The 20,370-nt window shown below is 49.7% G+C and overlaps 2 protein-coding genes across 3 annotated transcripts; both read right to left on the bottom strand.

The window, feature by feature from the left end:
• Positions 1-528: 528 nt before the first annotated feature.
• POPDC2 (popeye domain cAMP effector 2) lies at positions 529-11,243 on the bottom strand. The gene is made up of 4 exons (XM_076328815.1): positions 10,738-11,243; positions 8,235-8,343; positions 4,454-4,958; positions 529-620 (listed from the first exon to the last, which is right to left on the bottom strand). Exons 1-3 carry the CDS (start codon positions 11,226-11,228, stop codon positions 4,500-4,502), a joined length of 1,059 nt encoding a protein of 352 aa, XP_076184930.1. The 5' UTR covers positions 11,229-11,243; the 3' UTR covers positions 529-620; positions 4,454-4,499.
• Positions 11,244-16,880: 5,637 nt separating this feature from the next.
• On the bottom strand, positions 16,881-19,641 carry COX17 (cytochrome c oxidase copper chaperone COX17). 2 transcript variants are annotated; one of them, XM_076348588.1, is made up of 4 exons: positions 19,543-19,641; positions 19,317-19,462; positions 17,491-17,601; positions 16,881-17,089 (listed from the first exon to the last, which is right to left on the bottom strand). In XM_076348588.1, the coding sequence occupies exons 2-3, from the start codon at positions 19,433-19,435 to the stop codon at positions 17,517-17,519; spliced, it is 204 nt and encodes a 67-aa protein (XP_076204703.1). In that variant the 5' UTR covers positions 19,436-19,462; positions 19,543-19,641; the 3' UTR covers positions 16,881-17,089; positions 17,491-17,516. The 2 variants fall into 2 exon arrangements, with proteins under 2 accessions (XP_076204703.1, XP_076204694.1); XM_076348579.1 differs by having other exon boundaries at positions 19,547-19,624.
• Positions 19,642-20,370: the final 729 nt, after the last annotated feature.

The following is a 20,370-nucleotide window of genomic DNA, read 5'->3' as shown; positions in this document are numbered from 1 at the left end:
AGTGGGATGCATGATATCAAATCTCCATATCATGCTCTCCATTACAAGCCCATTACCAAAGCCATCAGGCAGCCCATTTTCCCCTGTCCTTTCCCACCCGTGCCTTGAGATCACCGCAAGCCTTTCAAATGGTGTTATCTCCCTCTCCAAATCCTCAAACAACAGTAGTTTCATCTCTGACTTTAATGGGAATCATAAAATCAAAGGAAACACAGATTCTGCGAGCAGGCTGGTATCGCTTGCAGCGATATCGGTGTACCTTGGTATCAGAGCTGCCGACACACCTCAGAGAGGCAGGACTAGAAAACAAACCGGGGAAGCACACTGGGGCAGGCAGCTCTGGTGAACAACCGTGGGGTGGGAGGTGCTGGAGTGTCACATTGCAGTCTCACGCGTGTGCTTCATGTGCTCCCGAGTGTTCATGTCTGCAGGCAGACGTCTCAGTGCTTGCTAAAGAGTGTCTCTCTGGTCAGAAACCTATGTGAGCTTATGCTCCCTCGGAGGGGCTTCAGGATCAAGACAGACTGTTGTTCCCTAGAGTTCGGGGGTCTGAGTGGGAGCCAGAGGGGCTCGTCCTTTGCAGGGAGGGTGGGGGGAACTCCGGAGAAGGTTTCCAGAGGCTGCAGGAGGAAAATGAGAGCAGGGGGCGGGGAGAGAGAGAAAGAAAGAGAGCACCATTATTATCACAGGAATAATTCTTACTTCCAAACTTTTCCAAGACACAAACCTCATGGAGCCCATCGTTACCTGTCCTTCTCCCCTCCCCTCCTAAATTAGCATGCAAAAACTGCAATTGTTCAACATGTGATAATTCAGAAAATGGAGTTACCCACCCATCCTGAGGCAGCAAAAACAAACCCCTCCAAAGCACCATCTGTAATATCAGTTAAAAGCCCAGAGCTCCTTTGATTTTACTCTCAAAGTGGGTATAAACCAATTCCTACTAACTTAGATACCAAGCTACAGGCCATCAAGCATCCATCCATCCGCCTCACCCACCGGATAGAAAGCCAGCCCCCAGATGTAACTGTACAAAACCAAGTAGCAGCAGCTCCACATCGTGCAAGCACTTGATGGCAATGAACCAGAGCAAATGCAGCATGAAAAGGGGAAAAAGCAGGTGGCTTTTGGTTGTTCAAATTTTCATGCAAGGAATAAAGCTTAGTTTGCTATGGAGCATTGAGCTATACAGCAGTACACTGTTAAAGCGAGTTTTGAACAGAACCTTTGAATCTGCCTCTTTTAAACAGGCAGCCTGTAAGTTACTGAAATATCTCTCCTCCTCAGAGAAAGAATGTGCTCATCAGTGGGATATCACAGTCTGTCTTGCTTGTAAGCAGACTAGAAACTCTTTCAAGGAACTAGATGATAAGACTAGTAGGCCAATGTATCTCCCAGGAATATTTTCTTCTGCATGATCTTTGCAGCACTTTGGGCATTCAAGAATTGCCCTCCTGCAGTGTGGCATTGCAAGGTGGCTGTTGCAGCGACAGAAAATGAAAAGGAACGTGATCCATAGAAGCACTTCAGCGTGGGGAATTTAGAGAGCTGGAAGGTGATTACCCAGGTTGGAAGTTGCTGGCAAAGGAGATGAGAGCACAGAGCTGGGGAAAGCCTCAGGGGAGCTCTGATCTCTGGGACCGCACCTATCCTTACTTTGAACAATGACACTGCAGGGAATACCTGTTTACTGAGGATGTTTTCACCACTTCTAAGGGAAAAGTTATGAAATTGCTTTCCCTGGGCCATGGCAGACCTGCTCAGATCATCCGCTGAGCTGTGACAAGTACCTGGCCAGAAGGGAAGACTGCAGTCCCTCTGTATCACTGATTTTTGTGGTTAGGCACTCAAGTCGCTGTGGCATACTGTCCAGGTGTGAAAACTGCTGTTGTGCTGCTGGGATGTGATGTGATTAGGACACCCCAGTGGTGAGCAGAGTAACAAGGAAGCGCTCATTCCACTGTTATGGACACACTAAACAGACTTTGTGTTTCCTTGTTTAAGTACCTTAGAAATTAAAATACCACACTGGCTATTGTCTCCAGACTGACAGACAAGGAAGATCATCCTCCTCTCCCACCCCAAATACTGGCCTCTGAAACATTTGGGCTTTTATTGCAGGTCTGTACTGCAAGTATCAGCACACCTCGTTCACAAGATCTAGAAAGACAAAAGCTTCCAGCTTCCACTGTGTTTTAAAAGAATTGTGTGAAAGAAAGAATAGCTTTGTGCTGCGTAGCACAAGCCTTCCCCAACACACACCTCTTGTGTGTAGGTTTACAGTATTGACTCATTACCAAAAACAGGTGGAAACAATTCAAAAAAAGCTACGGTGTTCCTTGCCTCCTTCCTTTTTGAATTGCATTTGAAATTCTGATTTTATTGAGCTTGATCAACCAGGAGAATTCTGCCAATGACCTGAGAATGAATTTCCTTCTGCTGAGAAGACAAAATACAAGCAAAGCCTAGACAAAGTGACTTCACCACATTTACAACACTAACTGCATTCATTTTTTATTGCATCTATTCAACAGACATGCCTGACAGTTAGGAGGATGGCTGTCTCATAAATGATTCAGTGTTCCTTTCTCTCCAAGTAAGGACTGAAAAAGCTGAAAATTCATATCGCCGGCAGTCTACCAGCAAAACCAGGGACTTCACATTCCTAGGACTTCTAAGCTAGAAAACAAATAAGGATTTTTTTTTTTTTCTTTCTCTCTCTCTCTGTCTCCTTTTTCTTTTTTTAAAGAAAAAACTAAGCAAAACTTGCTGACTTTTTATCTGATTCAAGCAAACTCAAATACACTTGTTCCTTCCCTGGCCAGTTTCTTCATATCCCAGATTTTAAGTTTGGAGGCATGGAAGCAGTACAGGAACAAGCACGTTGACTCAACTCAGAGCAGAACTGTACAAAACAGGAAGATCTTCCAGTTCCACCGTTTTCAAAAACTAAGAACAGCAACTGGATAAAACAGAAAAAAAGGCCTCTTCCACCAGAGGCCTACTGCAAATAGCAAGTGCTGTCTGACCCAGACAGCCTTTTCATTTAGAGCAGCTAGGAGGGACGGTCCCCTTGCCGTCACAGCGGTGGGGCTTGTGCAGAAGCACTACAGGGTGGGGAAGATTACTGCAGACTTGTCAGGGCTCGTGCCAGGATTCACTGTGTCCTGCTTCATGCTCCCTGCCAGGGAGTCTGCAGCCCAAGCATTTGCAGCCCAGAAGTAGGGCGCAGGGAAGACCAGGGTGTGATGGTGCACTGTGTTCAAGGATGCCTGCTGGAAGATGGTCTCCCCAGCTGCAGCCCAGCCCTGCAATTTCCTCCCTGCCATGCAGACACAACTGGTACACAGGCAGTGGTCACTTCTAGGACAGAAATCCCAGTCTCAGGCTTGGTGTCTGGCAGCTGGATGCCAGAAAGCAGCTATTATGGGGCAGTGGCAGGAATGCACGTTTTGGGGTCTGCAGCTGGTGTGCAGCAGCTGGCGTGCAGCGGCTGGCTAAAAGTAGCTCAGCGTGGAATTTCTCTCCTGGCCACTTGGATCTGAATTTCAAGCATTTCATGAGCCACCCTCCCATCTATTTCTGTTCGCCTGCATTGCTCCTCTGCCCCAATATCCACCAGGCCGGGAATTTTTCCCTTGCAAGAGTAAAGAGTTGGCATTTTGGAAGAGAGCATCTCATTCCCACTCACCGGAAAGCAGAGTTTGGGGTGTGTTAAAACAATGTTTATTTAGCCTGTCAGTCCACCCAGGGTCATTGGAGGCAAGAGCTATACCACACAGGGCAGTCTTTTCAATACCTTACTAATCCGTCTGAGCCAAAGATCAGCAGCAAAAAGGAGGACAGAGCAAATGCTGGGATGAGCTGTGGTGGGCAGGGGGAGGAAGGACTACGAGCTTTCCCCCCCTGCCCAGATTGAGCACTTGCAAGGTGTACAGCAAATCCCCACTATCAATCCGCTGTAAACCCTGGAGCTGTTCCTACCCCTGTCAGTGTATCCTGGGTTGTCTGCTCTCTCACATGCAGATGTCTTCCTCAGCTCAATACTGGGCTATCTCCAGGCACAGCTCTACCTCACGGCGAGCCAGGTCGAGCCCTGTGGGGTCTCCGTGGGCACTAGTGTACCACCTGCCAGCCTGGACGCCATTTTGGTTTCTCTGCCTCCCCTGAGGGATGGAGAGAGGACAAGGCAGGGAAGAGCTTCCTACGGCTGGGTTACCCTCCCTTCCACCCCACAGTGCGGCTGGTGCCTGGAGTCAAGCCTTCAACCCTGCTGCTTTTCCTTAAGAATCACACAGCTGGAGCCCACCTCCCGGGATTCCTTGGGGCAGCAGGCAAAAAAACACTGCGCAGGAGCAAACCCACGGCAAATGAGGGCAAGAGGCTGGGGGCCGTCGCTCTGCCCGGGCAGTTGCATCGCGGGAAGGACTTGCTTCCGCAAGTGGGTACTTACGCAGGGGTCCCACACAGGGTGAGGCGTGCCCGTGCCAGCAGTGCCCTCACTTCATATACTCCCCTTCGCTCACATAGTCCATAAAAGACCCCGGCAACTCAGCAAAATCTTCCAAGACAAGACTGGTGGAGTCCTCACCCAGCAGGTCACTGTCAGGCCGAGATGCCCGGGGCCGTGGAGCCGGTGGCGGCGGCGGTGGTGGCTGCGGAGGGGGCTCGGAGGCACCAGCCTGGCCAGAGGCGGGTGGTGGCTCCTCACAGTCCTCTGACTCCCCCTCAGAGGAGGCTGGCCCGAGGACATGGTAGAGGCTGGGCAAGCGGATGTCGAAGCGAAGGCCGAACTTGGCGAAGAGCTTCTCATTGAGGGAGTAGAGCTTCTCTGAGATGTCGTAGCCCAGGTGGGAGGAGAAGAGCCGGGCAACATAGCGGTCCTTCCTCAGGAGGAGATACAGCTTCTTCCTCGGCCAGGTGATGAAGCTGCAGTCGGTCTCGGCCGTCAGCGTGACCTGTGGGGCAGGGATGGAGCAGAGTAAGCCCTACCACCCGGGGTAGGGGTCACCGGCCTCGGGGCTGCGTGCTTCTCTCCAGTTAAGGACCCCAGCCCCTTTGACGCCTTGCTCTCCTTGGAGACGACAGGGCTGGAGAGCCAGATTGCCCAAACCAATCAGATAAATCCTGACCCGCCTCTGCTTCCTCTCCCCAAGGAGCCAAAGACCAGGTTTTCCTATGCAATTAGCAGCATGCCCTTGCTTAATGTAGCCACATGACTAGCTACGTTTCACCCTCTCACTTTCAGATGTTGCTCCCTGTTGACACCTGAGCGATGTAGCTGAAATGAGCAGGGTGGCACAGATGGCCTTATCCCTCTACGGAAACGTTATGGAGGGAAGTGTTTCTGTGTGCCCAGCTGGCCCAGGTCACCCTGCCGCTGGGTCGCACACCCCCTGCTCCAAGAAGGCCCTGGGTATGGCAAGGGCCACCTGGAAGGCTTGCCTGGTCACCCTGCACCAGAGGGACATCCTGTCTCATGAGCTCTGCTAGGCGCTGTAGGGCTGAATGGCCTTGAAGGATGCACGGCACAGCTCAGTGAGAGAGGAAATAAAAGGGGTTTACTGTGTTTGTGTGTAGGTAGGGAGCTCACTCGAGGTTTTATTGGGCTGATTTTAGAGAACGTTTCATTTTGCTTTGGGTTTTGGCAATGCAAACAGAGCCATTTGTCCCCCTAGCTGTAAGATCAGACTATAAATAATAAAAAACATTATACAACACATAAGTGTATATTGTAATATATAAATTTAATAATAAAAGGCAAGAAACACAGGAAGGGTCAAACTGCCTTGGGCCAAAGAAGAACATCGAAGTGTAATGGAGACACCGACATGTGAACAAGAGCCGAAGCCAAAATATCCCGGGGGCTCCCTTTCACTCTATATCCAGGGGTCTCCTTGGCCAGCCACCATGGCAGAGGGCCACTGGGAAGCTGAACATGGCTTGGCTGCATGTGTGTGTCCTTGGGTTTGATATTTAATGCCACTGCCATGCAAGCAGCTGCCTTACGAAAGAAATATAGGAGATAAAACCTGAGAACTTTCCCAGGACGAGGTGAGCGAGAGGAAGGGTCACATGAAAACTGAAATGACCAGAATCTCATTTTCCTAACCAATTGCTGGCACAGCAATCGAAAGCCTCTGCTTCTCATGAGGGATTAAGTGAGATGTAACAAAGAAACCTGCCTCCTAACCAAAGCAGCAGGACAGATTTCAGTCATGAATCCCCCCAACACAAGTGCTCCGGCATCAGCAGAGCCCATAATTCAGCTTTCTGAGGGGAAATGCCAGCCCTGAAACCCAACTCCTTCAGACACTGAGAGCTAGCAGTCCTGTGGGAAGACGACACAGCCAAAGCAGAAAGCTCAAGGAAACTGGCTCTCCTTGTAGACCAAGTCATGCTTCTGCCATTTTTCGGTGCGCTCAGGATTGAAACTGCTCAATCCAGAGAGCCATGGGGAAAACTTGGGCAAGAAAAACCTTCCATGTCCTCCTCCAGCAAAGTCCCAGAGTCAAATAGGCACTTTTTTAACCAAATGATTGTGATGCTAGGAATAAGGTTGAGATATGCCACAGAGTTTTATTAACTAGTCAGGTAAGAGGGACTAGTGGGTTAAACAGCTGCCAAAAGCAGCACATCACCATGGCTAAGCATGGCCATCAAGAGTAATGTCCTGCCAGGAACACGGACTGGTCAAGTCTCACCTGCTGAATGCTCACACAGGCTACTACTTCTTCATGCTCCTCAGTAAGCAGACGTGGGTTTTAGGCATTTCCAGCACATGGCTGCAGCCTTTCCCCGCCTAGGACTCGACCTCCCCATCCTGGTGCCAGGCGCAGCCGACCTCCCTGACCAGCCCTCTCTCGCAGAGCAGGAGAGGGGCCAAGAGTGTGATGCTGTCAGGGCTGGTGCAGCCTGGCACCAGCTTGCTCCCGAGCTGTCTCACGCACCACAGATAAAGACACTCAGGAGGTCTGGGAACATTCAGTTCCACAGAAATTAGCTCAGAAAACGCTGCAGATGTCTTTGCAGGTTGCATGCCATCCAGACGGCCATTTCCCTGCCAGGAGCACTGGGCAGCCATTGTTCTCTCTGCTCAACTCTCAGGCAAATACAGTCCAGGAGCTAGCAGCAATCTGCTGCCGGATTGAAGCCCTGTGCAAAACATGAGATACCCCCACCCCTAGCACAACCATGCTGTTGTTGCCCTCTCTACCCCATTATCTTGCCCCGACATCCCTATTTCTGCTGACGAGCTGTAGCCCTGTGCCACAGTCACACGGTCAGCCACCTCCTGCAACTGTTCCTCTTGCAAGGCTGTGATCACTGGTGATGGCATAGCTTTCAGGAGCGACCGCCATGACCGCCATGGGCCAAATTCAGACCCGAGGAAAGCAGATTCAGAGAGCTGCCCTGGTTTAACCAAGTCTGAACGTGGCTGCCCTCATGGGAAAGCATCACCATTCCCTCATAACTGTCCCATGCTCCCAAGGGCTTAGCAAAATCCCTCCTCATATGCCCTAACTGACATATTCTAGATTGACATCCTGACAGGGATCAGCCTGTCCTGGGATGTGAGTTAAAGGCAGAGAGATGTGGGCTTAAGTAATCTCCAGAAGGAAAGCCAAACAAATACTGTGGAGTGTTGACAGCAAGAGCAAAATCCTTTCAGTTGCTGCAAATAAGAATTGGTCTGGCCTCTCAGCAAGGGATTCTTCTGCTCAGAAAGAACCATATTCGGGTATGAATCCTCCTTTCTGCTTCTCCACCCCAAACACATCACCATCAGAAACTTCTGTGAGGAACAGGATATTTATGGATTTACATCACTGCTGCATATTACCACGGCTGCCATCCTGATGCTGGAATGATGAACCCTGCTAGCAGCATGCAGGGCAAATGCATCAATACAGGTACTAGGGAACGCTGTAATGGAAGAGAGCCAGCAATCCAATACTTCGTCTCCCTGCTAAACTGGAAGGAGCATCACACTCCACCCTCCCTGCTATCAGCTGATAGTAGGAGCATGCACGGAGGTCTTCAGAGGAAGGTAGGAAAAAAAAAGGTAACACAGCTGATCACACCATCCTGTGCTGGCTAAACCATGAGGAAGGGGAAGAAAGTATTCCCAGTTAGCTTTGAATGGCATAATGAGCCCCCTCCGTCCCCTTCTCAGACATGCAACGAAGCAGCAAGGAGCGAAGCTGGGCTGTTGCGGGGCCACACCGGGTTACCTGGAAAGTTCCTTCCTCAGAGGGTCGCAGCGACTCCCATTCTGGAGAGTCCAGGAACTGGTACGGAAAGACGTAGTGAAGGAATTGTCCGTCCTGGCTCACTCGGACCCTGCAGAGAGGACAGGTGAGGCGCACAGGCTTAGGCCACAAAACAGATGTCACACAAACCTGATTAGCTCACACAGTGTGCAGGCAGCTGGTCCCACCAGGGAGGAAAGGACTTCTCCTCATCTCATGCATGTCTCATACCTTCTCCGGGACAGCTGCAGATGCTCCAGTCTATGGGGCTGTCCCTCCTTTCTCTGTGGGAAATGACATTTGCTGCCGCTTCCCCATATTCCATCTGTTTTCTGTTTCCTGCTACAAAGCCAGCCCTCACAGGTGTAATGCTTGGTCCTAAACCAGGAATTCTCAGCCCACAAGACTGCTGCTGCTTTTCAGGTACTTCTAAGCCAGCGTGTGGCTCTTTGTACTTGCATCTTCTTCCTGTCCCCAGGGTTGCACGAAGGCATTCCCTGCCTCGATGCTGGGAAGCTGTTACACACAGAACCCCCAAAAATCGCATTGACCATCTTTCCTGACACATCGCGCTGCGAGCTCATAGTTTGCTGCACGTTACCATTCAATGTCTCTTGGCCTCCCAAGTATCCCTTTCCCCTACTTTTGCTACAATTGCCTATCGATGTCAAGGTCAAACTTGCACCCAGCTCTGCTGTGGGAACAGAGAAGGAGAGCTGCACAGGCCTGGGGCAATGGCAGGGCACTCTGGAGCTCTATTTGTAGCTCTGCCACCACCAGATTTGGGGCCTCTTGCCTCTCTGTCGCCACATTCCCCCGTTGCATGATGCACAAAGGCAATTCTTGCTTTCAGGAGTTACACTGTTGGCTTCCAGTCAGCTGGGAGTGCTGCCTGGAAGGGTCAGGGATCGCGAAGCAGGTTGCCTGATCCAGGCACATTCTGCATTTCCAAGCCCCCCTTGTCTTGCTATTGTTCAGTTTAAGAGGGGGCACCATAAGAGTAGCAATGCTCTGCTGGGTCAGCAAGGACCTCACAAGGCAATAGAGTGGGTACCAGGAAATGCAAATCCAATCCCATCTCCATAGTGCGTCCTATACCGGCCAAGATGCATACTTCCCACTGCAAAAGAGAGCAGAACAACTACCCCACCAGCACTGGCTTACTCTCCATTGCGGCACTTTCAAGCCCACAGAGCAGCATCAGATTATCCAGTGCGGGGCAAGACAGCACAGACTCTTCCCCACTAACGTTATTTGCAGATATGGTAAACTTAAGAGCGAGCTGCTCCGCACAAACATTTGGTGAGGGGAGACACCTAACGGAAACACACGTACCCAATTTCCTCCCAGTGCTTTGCCATTCAGCACTGGTCAGTGATCCCAGGATGCTCTTAACACATCCTAGAAAAGGGACAAACACCAAAAAAAAAAAAAAAGGAGGGACAGGCCTTCTTTACACACCCCCTCACCAGAGAGGATGGACCACCGCAGTAAAACACGAGCCCCAGGTGATGCCGGGTTTGTCTTCCCAAAGGAAGATCCTTGTGAGACACACCTCCTACAGCTCAGCACTGCTCCCATTTACAGATCTCCTTCCTTTCCCACTCTCACTTGACATTAGTGCCAAGTGCCTGGCAGCAGCTGGGAAGCCAATATCATTACTATTTGTATGCATTTGGATTTTGCAAATCATTAAGAGAGATGCTCATAAAGGCATGCCACAGGATCTCAGGTGGACAAATGCCAGTACTTCATCAGCACAGTTCACTCAATAATCAAATCCCCAGTGCGACTATCTAGAGGTCCCTGAGGTCCTCCTTGGTGGTCCAGAGGAAGGAACATCATGAATGCATGACAGCACAGGGAAAGAAAGAGGCCTGATGTGGCAGGATCCACCACAGGAGATTGCGCTCTCTTTTGACGAAATGACCCTCAGAGTGAAAAATTTCAGACCCCTGAGGGTTGAGGTGTTTGGAACAGGGGTGGAACCTCTCCCTGAACACTGCTGGCCAGGGGGAGCAGGTGAACTGAGGACTCGGTGTACTCAGTGCACAGCCGTTCACACCACAGAGGTGTGCCTGGTAGCCCCAGAGACCACAGGTCCATAAATACTGCCTTCCTGCCTCGAGAAACACTCTCTCGCAGCCAGCCTGCTCCCATCAGAAACAAGATCACTTTAAAATGACAGAGAAAGAGGTAAGGATTCCCCAACAGTGCCACAGGCAAGGCTGAGCTGGCCACTTCACTGTACATAGCTTGATTCTGCAAACTGTTGCCTGAAATATTCTAGTTTAGAAAAACAAAAGAAAACAAAAACAACCCCCAAAAGCAAATTACCCCTCTCCCCAACAAACAGATGCATATCTCAAAGCCCTTTCAGAGGAAGGAAACAATCCTCACCCCAGTTTCTACAGAGCGTGCAAAGAGAACAATAAGCCACAGCGCTTTGCTGTCAGACTTTGTTCAGAAACAGGAGAGCCTTTACCTGCCAGACAGCAGCAATGAGAGGCGGTCAATGGGCGTCTTGCCCTCCACCGCGTAATTCTGGTCTCTGACTAGCGACTGGACTTGCTCTTCACAGCACTTCACGATTTCTTTGTAGACTTCCAGGGGCACCTGCAAGGGCAGGTACATGGTCTTATAGAGGAGGTCAAACTCTTCCGGGATGGTGTCTCTGCGGAGCCGGTAAGCCAGGTGAGCCAGCTGAAGCAAGCAGGTGAGGACGAGCAGCATGTTCCAGACGAAGATGTCCAGCCCGCAGGCACTCAGCCAGCCCCACAGAGCATAGCAGAAGTAGCCTGGGGCCAGGAGGCCAAAGATATAGAGGGACCCAAAGATGCCACTTCCCCCCATGTAACCCAGGAGGACAATGCAGCTGGCCAGCTGGTAGGCTGCTCCTTCCATAATCTCCTTCCAGGCATCACACACTGGAGGCTGGAGAACAGCCTGGTCCCAGGAGAGGCTGCTTGCACTCATCCTTCCCCACTCCCCACCCTCCCCGGCCATCCTGCGCTCAAAATGAATTGTCATACACAAAGGGTGCTGCAGAGGTCTGAAACCAGAGCTGCTGGGTAGCTGTTCCTCCTCCTCCTCTTGAGCGCCAGCTGGTCCCACAGCAGCGCGCTTCAGAGCGACATGTTAAAGTGCCGCTGAACGTTTTTGCACCCGAAAAATCCCAAAAGGGATCGTTTCTCCTCTTTGTGGCTCACAAACTGGTGGCTGGCCCCCTCCTTAGCCACACCAGTGAGAAAAGGAGCTGGCAAATATGAGGCCAAAAGAACTCAGTGAAAGAAAGAGTAGAGGCCATTAGCTGGAAAACTTGCAGACAGGACAGAGATCTCGTTGCACTGCCTCTCTCGCCTGCCCTCCGGCAAATGGAAATAGCGACCGTGAGAGAGCAGCGGAGAGAGCTGGTGTTGAGTGTGGAATGTGTATCACTTGGCAGCGGAAAGGAGAGAGACCCCAAATGGATAACCATGTTTGGAATTGAAATCCAAGGAGCAAAAGCAGCGAGGAGAACAGAGAGCAAGCACGCACCCGCTACTTAACATAACTCAGGCACCCAGATAAGCCTGGCGCAGTGCGAGGAGGGGAAAGGAGAGGGGAAAAACAACCAGCTTATCGTGGCGAGCTCCAGCCACACATGGGGCTCTGCACCGCCCTGCGCTCCTGCAGGAGAGTGACTTTCACCCAGCACAAAAAAGGAAAAAGGTCACCCCCTTCTCCCGCTGTGGCTTGTAGCAGTGGCAGGGACTTAGCAAAAGAAGAGAGGCTGGTCCTCGAGAAATGCTTTCCTGGCGCTGCAGCACAGCCTCCCCTTGCTCCAGGGAGCTCCATCTCGTGGGGCGTTTTGGACCAAGGGGCACGAGGTAAAGCTCTGCACGGGCAGACAGTTGTGATTGCAAGGGATAAAGCTAGAGTAAATGAGCTGCTGGGACCCAGCTTCATCTGTCACAAAGAGGAGACTATCCTGCGTAAAACTTTGGGAGTGTAACGCTTGGAAGCATGTTTTGCAGGGAAATCCTAGTTGAGAGGGGATTCTCCCACCCCACAGATAACGGACTCTGTTGGGAAGCATCCTTGGGAAACGTCATCTCACATTTTCATTTTTTTATAGCTATTTGGAACCCCCCAGACCTTAATTTAGCACGAAGAGGAAAGCGAACACTTTCCACTCGGGTAACCCAGGACACATGCACGAGGGGGACCCGCCGAGTTCAGTCCTCCGTGGTCAGCCACAGAAAAGATGCATAAATGCAATTTCTCCCCTGCTTCGAGAAACACGTTATCAGTCATACAGGCAGGATCTGCCCCGCTGCCAGGAAGCAGTTACATTTCAGGCATTGACGCAACCTGCACAGTCAGTCAACAGTATGAAGTCAGCCTGCATGGGTCAGTGGAGTAGAGATAGGGTTTCAAGGGTGGTCGTGTTTCAGGCCGAGCTTGCAGCTGCCCTGCCTAACATGCCATTCCCAGTGGCACCATTCACTTAAAGACACACTAATCGCCTCTTCCACTAATAGTGCTCTGGAATAACACTGTCTACTGGGCGAGGCCGAAGCAATGCTTTACGGCAACAACAAAGAATTCATCATGGTCTTGGACAGTACAATCTATCTCTACAACGATTAGCCCACGTGCAACACGGAGCGGTACGACTCCCAAGAGCAGCAAAGGCTGTGCCATCTTGACAGGTTGCCACATGGGAAGGAAACAAGACAAATTAAGCTTTGCACAGGGGGTGAGTACGATCCACTCAGAAAGATGCTTTCTGTTAAGGGTGAAGTGAAACAGGGAACCTTGTCTCCAGTGGTCCCTTATTTAAGTGAAGAAATAAATCCTACTGACTGAAGCAGAACAAGGCTCAGCTGCAAGAGGTATGGAGAAACGAAGAACTTCATTTCTCTTGACCTTCTCTGCAAAGAGGGAGGGATGATCTTATAGCCAAAGCACTACAACAAAAATCTTGGGAGCCAAGTTCTGGTTTTCATACCATTGCCATGTACTTGCTAGATGATCCCAACAACAACTTGTCTACCTTTAGGCCTCTGAAAAAACCCCAATATTATAAGGGGCCCTCTTTCCAAGATAGGCTGACATTTGATACAATGGGGAGTTGGCATATCAAGATTGGGAACACTTACGAGAAAGATACTTTACATAAGATCTGTGACACAAAACTGAACTGCTATGAATAGCAATGTAGAACATTAGAGGAAGCATTCTGAGAAGCAACACTGCAATTTCTCCCACCTTTCCGTACCACCAAAAAACTTTTGCAGCAACATCAAAGAAAGTGACCAAAAAAAGTTATTAATTTCATTCCTCAGTTAGGTAAATTCCTGAGCTAGAAAATACTCTGGAACACAATGTTAATGACTCATTAGGACAAAGAAGGTGCTTCCTCTGGCGTCTTCCAGAACATGGGCAGTGGCGTTGCAGTAACCCCAGAGGCGTGTGCCGGGGTCGTAGTGCTGCCAGGGCCAGCGCCGTGGGCGAGGACGGCCCGTTGGACTTCCCTGCGGAAGGCAGACTGGGAGCTTTAAACCCACAGCAGTCACAGCACAAAGCTCTCACTAGAAACTACACAACTTTTCTGCTGGGGCTGAACGTGACGTCGTAGAGAGAATGATACAGCCTTTTAAAAGGTAGATCTCTGAGCACACGCTAGAGATGAATTTTGGTGTTTTCAGGCCCAGTTTTTTAAAAGGAAGATTTGTAAATTGGTTGAGCCACCAAGGCTCAAATCTTCCTTTCTCCCTTGAGAGTACTGTGGCCATACAGACCGTCTTCACAGCACTTTCAGTTTTCCACCCAGCAAGAGTTCAGAAAGCTCTTCATTTTCCAAAGAGAAATTTTATTTTCATGCCTTGCCTTGAATTAGAATACATGCCTCCCATCCAGGGATGCTGGGGTTCATCCAAGATGAGTGTTCAAAAGCCAATACTGATTCAAGGGGAAAGCAACACAAGTATTAAAAGGGAGATACCAAGGCCCAAAACAATTTGGAAGCAAGAGAGCAAGTGCATAGAAAACACCCGAGCAGCGTTAAGACTCTTCCCTGGAAGAAGGCACATAGGCATTACAACAAAATGAGTTTGTGAAGAAGAAAAATAGACACGTCAAGCTTTTCAGCACTGAAACTGGCAGTGTGTGAACAGGTACTCCACTGATTTCCCCACTTACAATGAATTCAACCAGTAGCACTTAATATTTAGCCCCACGCAACGATGCAATCCAGGTGCGGCCTGCACTATGTTTGGCAAATAAATCCTCTGTCCCTGAGAGCAGCACCGCACCGAGAGATTATCCGTCCCAAATCTCACAGCAGCTAAACGACTGGCTCTTTTGCCCATCCTCAGGACATCTACAGGTTCACTGCTGATCCCATAAGCTAGTCCAATCACCTGTGTTGAGGACACCAAGACCTTGGTGGCTTAAAGTCAGAGGGGGCATAACCAGACATCTCCTTTTTGATTTATTATATAGTGCATCGCTGGCATTAGTCTGCAAAACTGTTACTTACACACTAATAAACCCTGTAGCTCCAAAATAGCCACCCGGTGTTTCAAGTCACATTCGATTTACAACTGCTGGGAAAGGTCTAAAGCCTGCTCCAGACAAGCTCATGGTGAATCGCAAAGGGACAAAGATGGCACGTACTGTATCTAGTTGCACTGCTATATAGTTTAGTCAAGTTTCCTGCTACTGCTGCGTTTCACGCCCTCGCAGGTACACCAAACACCCTGTGCAAGGCAGTGTGTGTCACCAGCTCCATCGGTAAGTAGTAACACAGTGCCAATAACTCCCACTCCTCAAAACAAGCTTTGAATCCACTCCACGGGAATCCTGTAGTAACAGATTAATTAATCTGCTCAACAAGAAATACGATTTGACTACAAGGGTTTTTTTGTTGTTACTTTAAGTATAGAGTTGTCCAGTATCCTTTCTGTACCTGTTGCACACAGGTATCGCGGCATCCCACTCATCATCTTCCTTCCAAAAACTTTCTAAAGTATCTACCATGCTTTTACCTTCATGCAGGCCTAGATGTCCCATTTCTTAAGTTTATAGAATTTGTGTAAAATTGTACAGGGACCCATTGTTTCTTTTCTTGACCCGATTTAAATAGCAGTCCAATCACTTGACCACTGCCAACCCCTGCCCTGCTCTTCACTCTGTGGCACCGTTTCCACAGTTTACCCAGACTGGACATGCTACCACAACGCTGGTGCTCGCCCACCTTTTAACGTTCTCTTCAGTTCAAGCTCTGACACGCATTGATTCAACAACAAATGACCTTATTCAAGTTTCCACCTCAAGACGACAATAAACGCCAGGAGGAGCACCAGGTCCTGCTCCCCAGCCAGCTACAGCGCCGCAGAAGGCTTTGAACGCTTTTTGCCAGAACTACACCTGTGTCCCTTCTCTTAGGCTGGAAGCCAACATGGGCACAACTCTTACCTCAGGACAGGAGAGCAGACGAGCAGTGTAGAGCCAAGTCTAACAGCCCGGCTTGTCCCCTGCAAGCATTTTAGAGTACACTTCCACAGACTCCGGGACCTTCATGAAACATTCCTGGAAGCAGAGTCTAAACTCTCCTCACACAACTTGCGAGTCTCGGCAGAGACGGTACCAACTGTCGCATACTAAACGTTTACAGCCTACTCACTGCTAGCTTAGAATATGCAGGGCCCAGCAGGCAGAGAAATTATCACGACTGCACCCATCCGTCCAACAGGATCAAAGCCAAGAGAAGAATCCAGACAAAGCACAGATTTTGTATCTTCCAATTTCTGAAAAGAAAACTCAGCAGGAGGAGAGGAAGTAATCAGTGATGCCATCTTAAGCAAAGTCAGCTCACCACAGGAAGAACAATGTTAGGGTTGCACAGCGACATAGTATGAAACCAACAAAGTCCCACGTGTAACAAACTATCAACTGCACTTTTTTTGCTCTAGATTGTTAAGAAGGAACCAAAGGCCACAACCACCTTCCCACTGTCATGTCACACAGGTGAGAAAAAAAGCCAGAAAACAAAAGCCCATGCGCGCCTAGCACGAGACCAACACAACAAAAACTGGGCATAAAAAAAAAAAGTTTTTCTTTCAGGCAAGTGACCTGTACGTACATCTGCAGTCCTCTGCTCCCTTTCCCTTGAAGAACTACTGGCTCAAGAATTTGAGTTTGATATGCGAAGCACTTAATTCTTCATTATAAAGAATGAAGCTTGAATCCTAGGGTAAAGCTATTCAAAAAAAAGTTGGAAGAATTCTAACGGGACAGCAAATCCAGTTCTGACTCTAAGGAAAGTTCATTTCATAAGGCTGTGGTCATCTTGTACAAATACAATTACACCTAGCATCACAAACAGCACTACAAGCTTCAGCGTGGCTTTGCTGAAAGCAGTAACAGGGCAGTGTTACTAGCACAATTTCTCAATTTGCATCAGCGGGAAAACCCACCGAAGGCCCGTTTGTTCAACCACACCACCAGAGTAATCAGTGTTCTCGTGTCAATGAGTAAGCAGGCTTTTCTCATTCTCTCCATTCCTACAGCACAGTGTTTTCAACGAGGAGGGCACTGTCATTTCTTTACTTAAAAAGAAACAGAAGTCAGGAACACCGGTCATTTTCAGACTTTTATTTAGAGGAAAAAATATATTTTCTATAGCAGCGGTCAAGAACTAACAGTGGAAAAGCCACAGACGCGATGCACAATCTATCATTAGAGACTCTTCATAAATAGATTCTTTGTTTATATTTGTTCTTTGAAGTAACTTGCAGAAATAATGTATTTTGCAGCTTTCCAGAGCACAGTCACACCACAGACATCATCTAGAAGAGAGAGGAAAGACAGCTTCACAAAACATGGATTTCCACTGGATACTGAGGGACAGTTCAACAACCAACAAAAAAACCCCAGCGACAAACCCACAAAACCCAGCCCCCACACTGCCCTAGCATCAGAAATCTAAGTTGAAGTTCAGATCTATTAGAAGACAACAGAGGCAGAACCACACTCTGCTGCTGAAGAGCTACTCACAAAGGCTGCATACTGCCAGAAGGCTTCAGCACCCTCACAAGGGCAGCAGTACTTACTCTAGTGTCAGTGAGGATTACTTTGCCTTCCCCCTCATAAGGAAGACACCCTTGCCATCATGAACAGTACTCCGGGCCTTCCAGAGGCACCAGCTGAGATGCCAGGGCACGTCAGAGCTCCTGAAGGCTATACTCACCACATTCACAGTCCTGCTCATCTCACTTATATCTTGAAGCCCAGAGCTCTCATACACTCTTTGTGAGCTTCGATCAGGGGCCCACAGTTTTCTTCCCCCTTCTCAATGATGCTGCAAAACAAGAAGATTTCCAAGGTTCAACAACAAAATATTTGCTTACTATTAGTCAAAGCCACAGAACTGACAAGCTGTTGGGGACAATCAAAAATCCCTATTAGGCTCCAGAGATCTTTTTGCCTATCCTGTCCAGGGTAGCACTGTTTTAGAAAGTATAATGCTGTCTCAAAAAGGTGCCCAAGTCTGGAGCTGTGCACTCAAAACTCTGATGAAACACGTAACAGGATTTCCTATTAACAGGCCAGAGTCTAGTCTAGACAAGTCTAGACAGGCATTCCTTATACAACACAAGGCTGTCGCATCACTTCTTCAAGTATGCTGATCTCGTCAGCGACCAGTTTCAAATCATTCAGTACGGAAGCAACAAAATTTCTCCAGTAAGAGACCAATACAGAATAGGTTGACCAGTAAATGACATTTTAGTCCAGCTTCAGTTGGTATCTAGGGAACCTGAAGCAAAAACAACTGCCCAGCTACTCTTAAAAAAAATTATTTACCACGTATGGTAACTTTTGATGTTACTCATCCATCCAAGTGCCTAACACGTATTCAAATAGCGGTAAGAGCCTACCATCGTTGGTATAGCGCGTATACCACAAAAGCAGATCAGACTTGCTCTTTGATTGACTTGCAGGGCACTTCCTGTCCCCAGAGATAGGGATTCCACCACGCTGCAGAGCTCAGGTCACAGGTCTGATCAACCCTCATCTGCCAGATTACGCTATTCTTGCTGCCAAAGGAAGAAACTACCAAATTTTGAATAACTAATATCTTATTTTTTAATCATTTAAGTTTTATTAGATTAAGTATGGACAGGTGTGCTGGCCACCCAGGGCAACTCCATCTGACCCGGGACTTGTATCCTACCACCCTTTTCTTAGAGAGCCCTGACCTCTACCATGTAACTAGACACCCCCCGCTAACTTTGGTAAAAATACAGCGTCCGGTATTATGTCACCTACTGAACGACATCTGTACCACTTGTCAGGTAAAAAAAAAAGACAGTTTAATCACCAGACTAAAGTAATTTACTGTCATAGACAAAGGAACTCTATTTTGGGGGTGCATTTCATGCTATTTGATACGTCCTATGGTTGTCACTAAGCCTGTAATTACAAATGCAGCTATATGCATCATTGTCAAATTTTGCTCTTCTGTGAGAAATGTCATCCTCTGAGACCTAAAAAACAAAGTATTTAATTTTATTTAAAAGAGAACAGCGTTTGTAATCAATTAAACAATAAAAATGTTACTTCCTGCTGGTACTTGTTGCTTCAGTCAGTAAACAGTAGTGAAGATTTGTAAGCAGCATTAAAAGCTAATCTCTGAAACTTGTTTTAAACCAGGGCTATTAATCTAATTTACCCCTTTAAGACATTTCCTCTTCCTCCTCCGCACTCTCCCTCCATCCCTCTCCCACCCCTCCCGGATGCTCCAGCACCCTCGGTCCGGGATGGGGAGGGCCCCCAAAATCACCCCGGCACGTTGGCAAGGGCAGAAACTCCTAGAAGGTCGCAACGAGCGGGGCAGGGAGGGAAAACCACCGGGCCAGGCCGGAAGCGGGCGGAGGGCTGGTTAAAACGCCCCAGCAGCTCGACGACGGGCCGAGCCCGCGATGGGGAATACCGCGCAGGAGCTCGGGGCCACCAGAGGCCACCCCCCCCCCCGCCGAGGCGGGAGCCGCCGCCGCCGGCGGCTGGGACCCTCACCAGGCGTCCCGCGCTTTCTTCGTCTCGGGGCAGGCGCAGCAGGGCTTCAGCGGCTTCTTCTCCTCCCGCGCCTCCCCCGCGCCCTTGGTGTCCCAGCTGGCGGCAGCAACCGTCGACATGGCGGGCGGCTCCCCGGCAGCCACAGCCTGCGGGGGAGAACGGGGCGGGGGCGGCCGTCAGCGGGCCGCCCGCGCCAGCCAGCCCCGCCCTCGGCGCGCGCCGCTACCTGCCTGCCCGGCGCGAGAGCGGAGAAACACCACCGCGCTCCTCCGCCACAGGGCTCGCGACCTTGAGGGCTCTGTCGGTCCCGGCTAACCTTCCCCGCCACCCAGCCCCTTACCGCCCCGCCTGCGCCTGGGGCCCGCGGCATGCTGGGAGATGTAGTTCGGAAGCCCTCCTTCCGCCTGCCCCCCCCCCCCCCCCCGCCCCGTCACTTCCCGCGCCTGAGCCTCCTTCCCGCGGCGGGTACGCCTGCGCTGCCGCCGGCCGCGCTCTCCCGTTCCCTCACCCGGCGGTGTTGACCGTTATCCCAGCGCCAGGGCTGGACGGTTATAACGCAAACGGATCCCCGTTCTGTAACAATCAATCGACGTGTCGAAGGATATTCTCCAGGAACACTCGATACTTAACGAGCCAGAAAGAAAAGGGAACGAGGGAGCGGGCAGGAGGGTGAAAAATGGCGTCAGCAGCGGAGAGGACCTGCCACCCGCCGCAATCTTGGCGAGAGCAGCAACTGACAGAGAGGGTTTTAGTTCTGCCAGAGCCAGGCTCCCTGATCGGAAAGTTGTAGCCAGCTACCTACAGCTCTTTTTTTTCCCTACTCAAGCAGTGGGGAAAACAGGTGTTGAAGATTATCTTAAGTTTTACTGAATCTTTCTATGTTTGGTTGTGAAATAATCAACTGTAAGAACATCTTGATTTTAATAAGTTAGTTTTTATGTTAGCGTTATGTATGGGTGCTGTGCTACTTGTTATCCGGGGCTGTGTTTCTTGAAGTCCCTATTCTCTGGACTCTAGACCATAACCAGAGCACCTGGGTTCTATTGTATATAGG

This window comes from Aptenodytes patagonicus, chromosome 1 (assembly GCF_965638725.1).
Source record: "Aptenodytes patagonicus chromosome 1, bAptPat1.pri.cur, whole genome shotgun sequence".
Taxonomy (NCBI): domain Eukaryota; kingdom Metazoa; phylum Chordata; class Aves; order Sphenisciformes; family Spheniscidae; genus Aptenodytes; species Aptenodytes patagonicus.
Note: the sequence above shows the minus strand (reverse complement) of the source record. Positions and strands in the feature narration are given on the sequence as shown.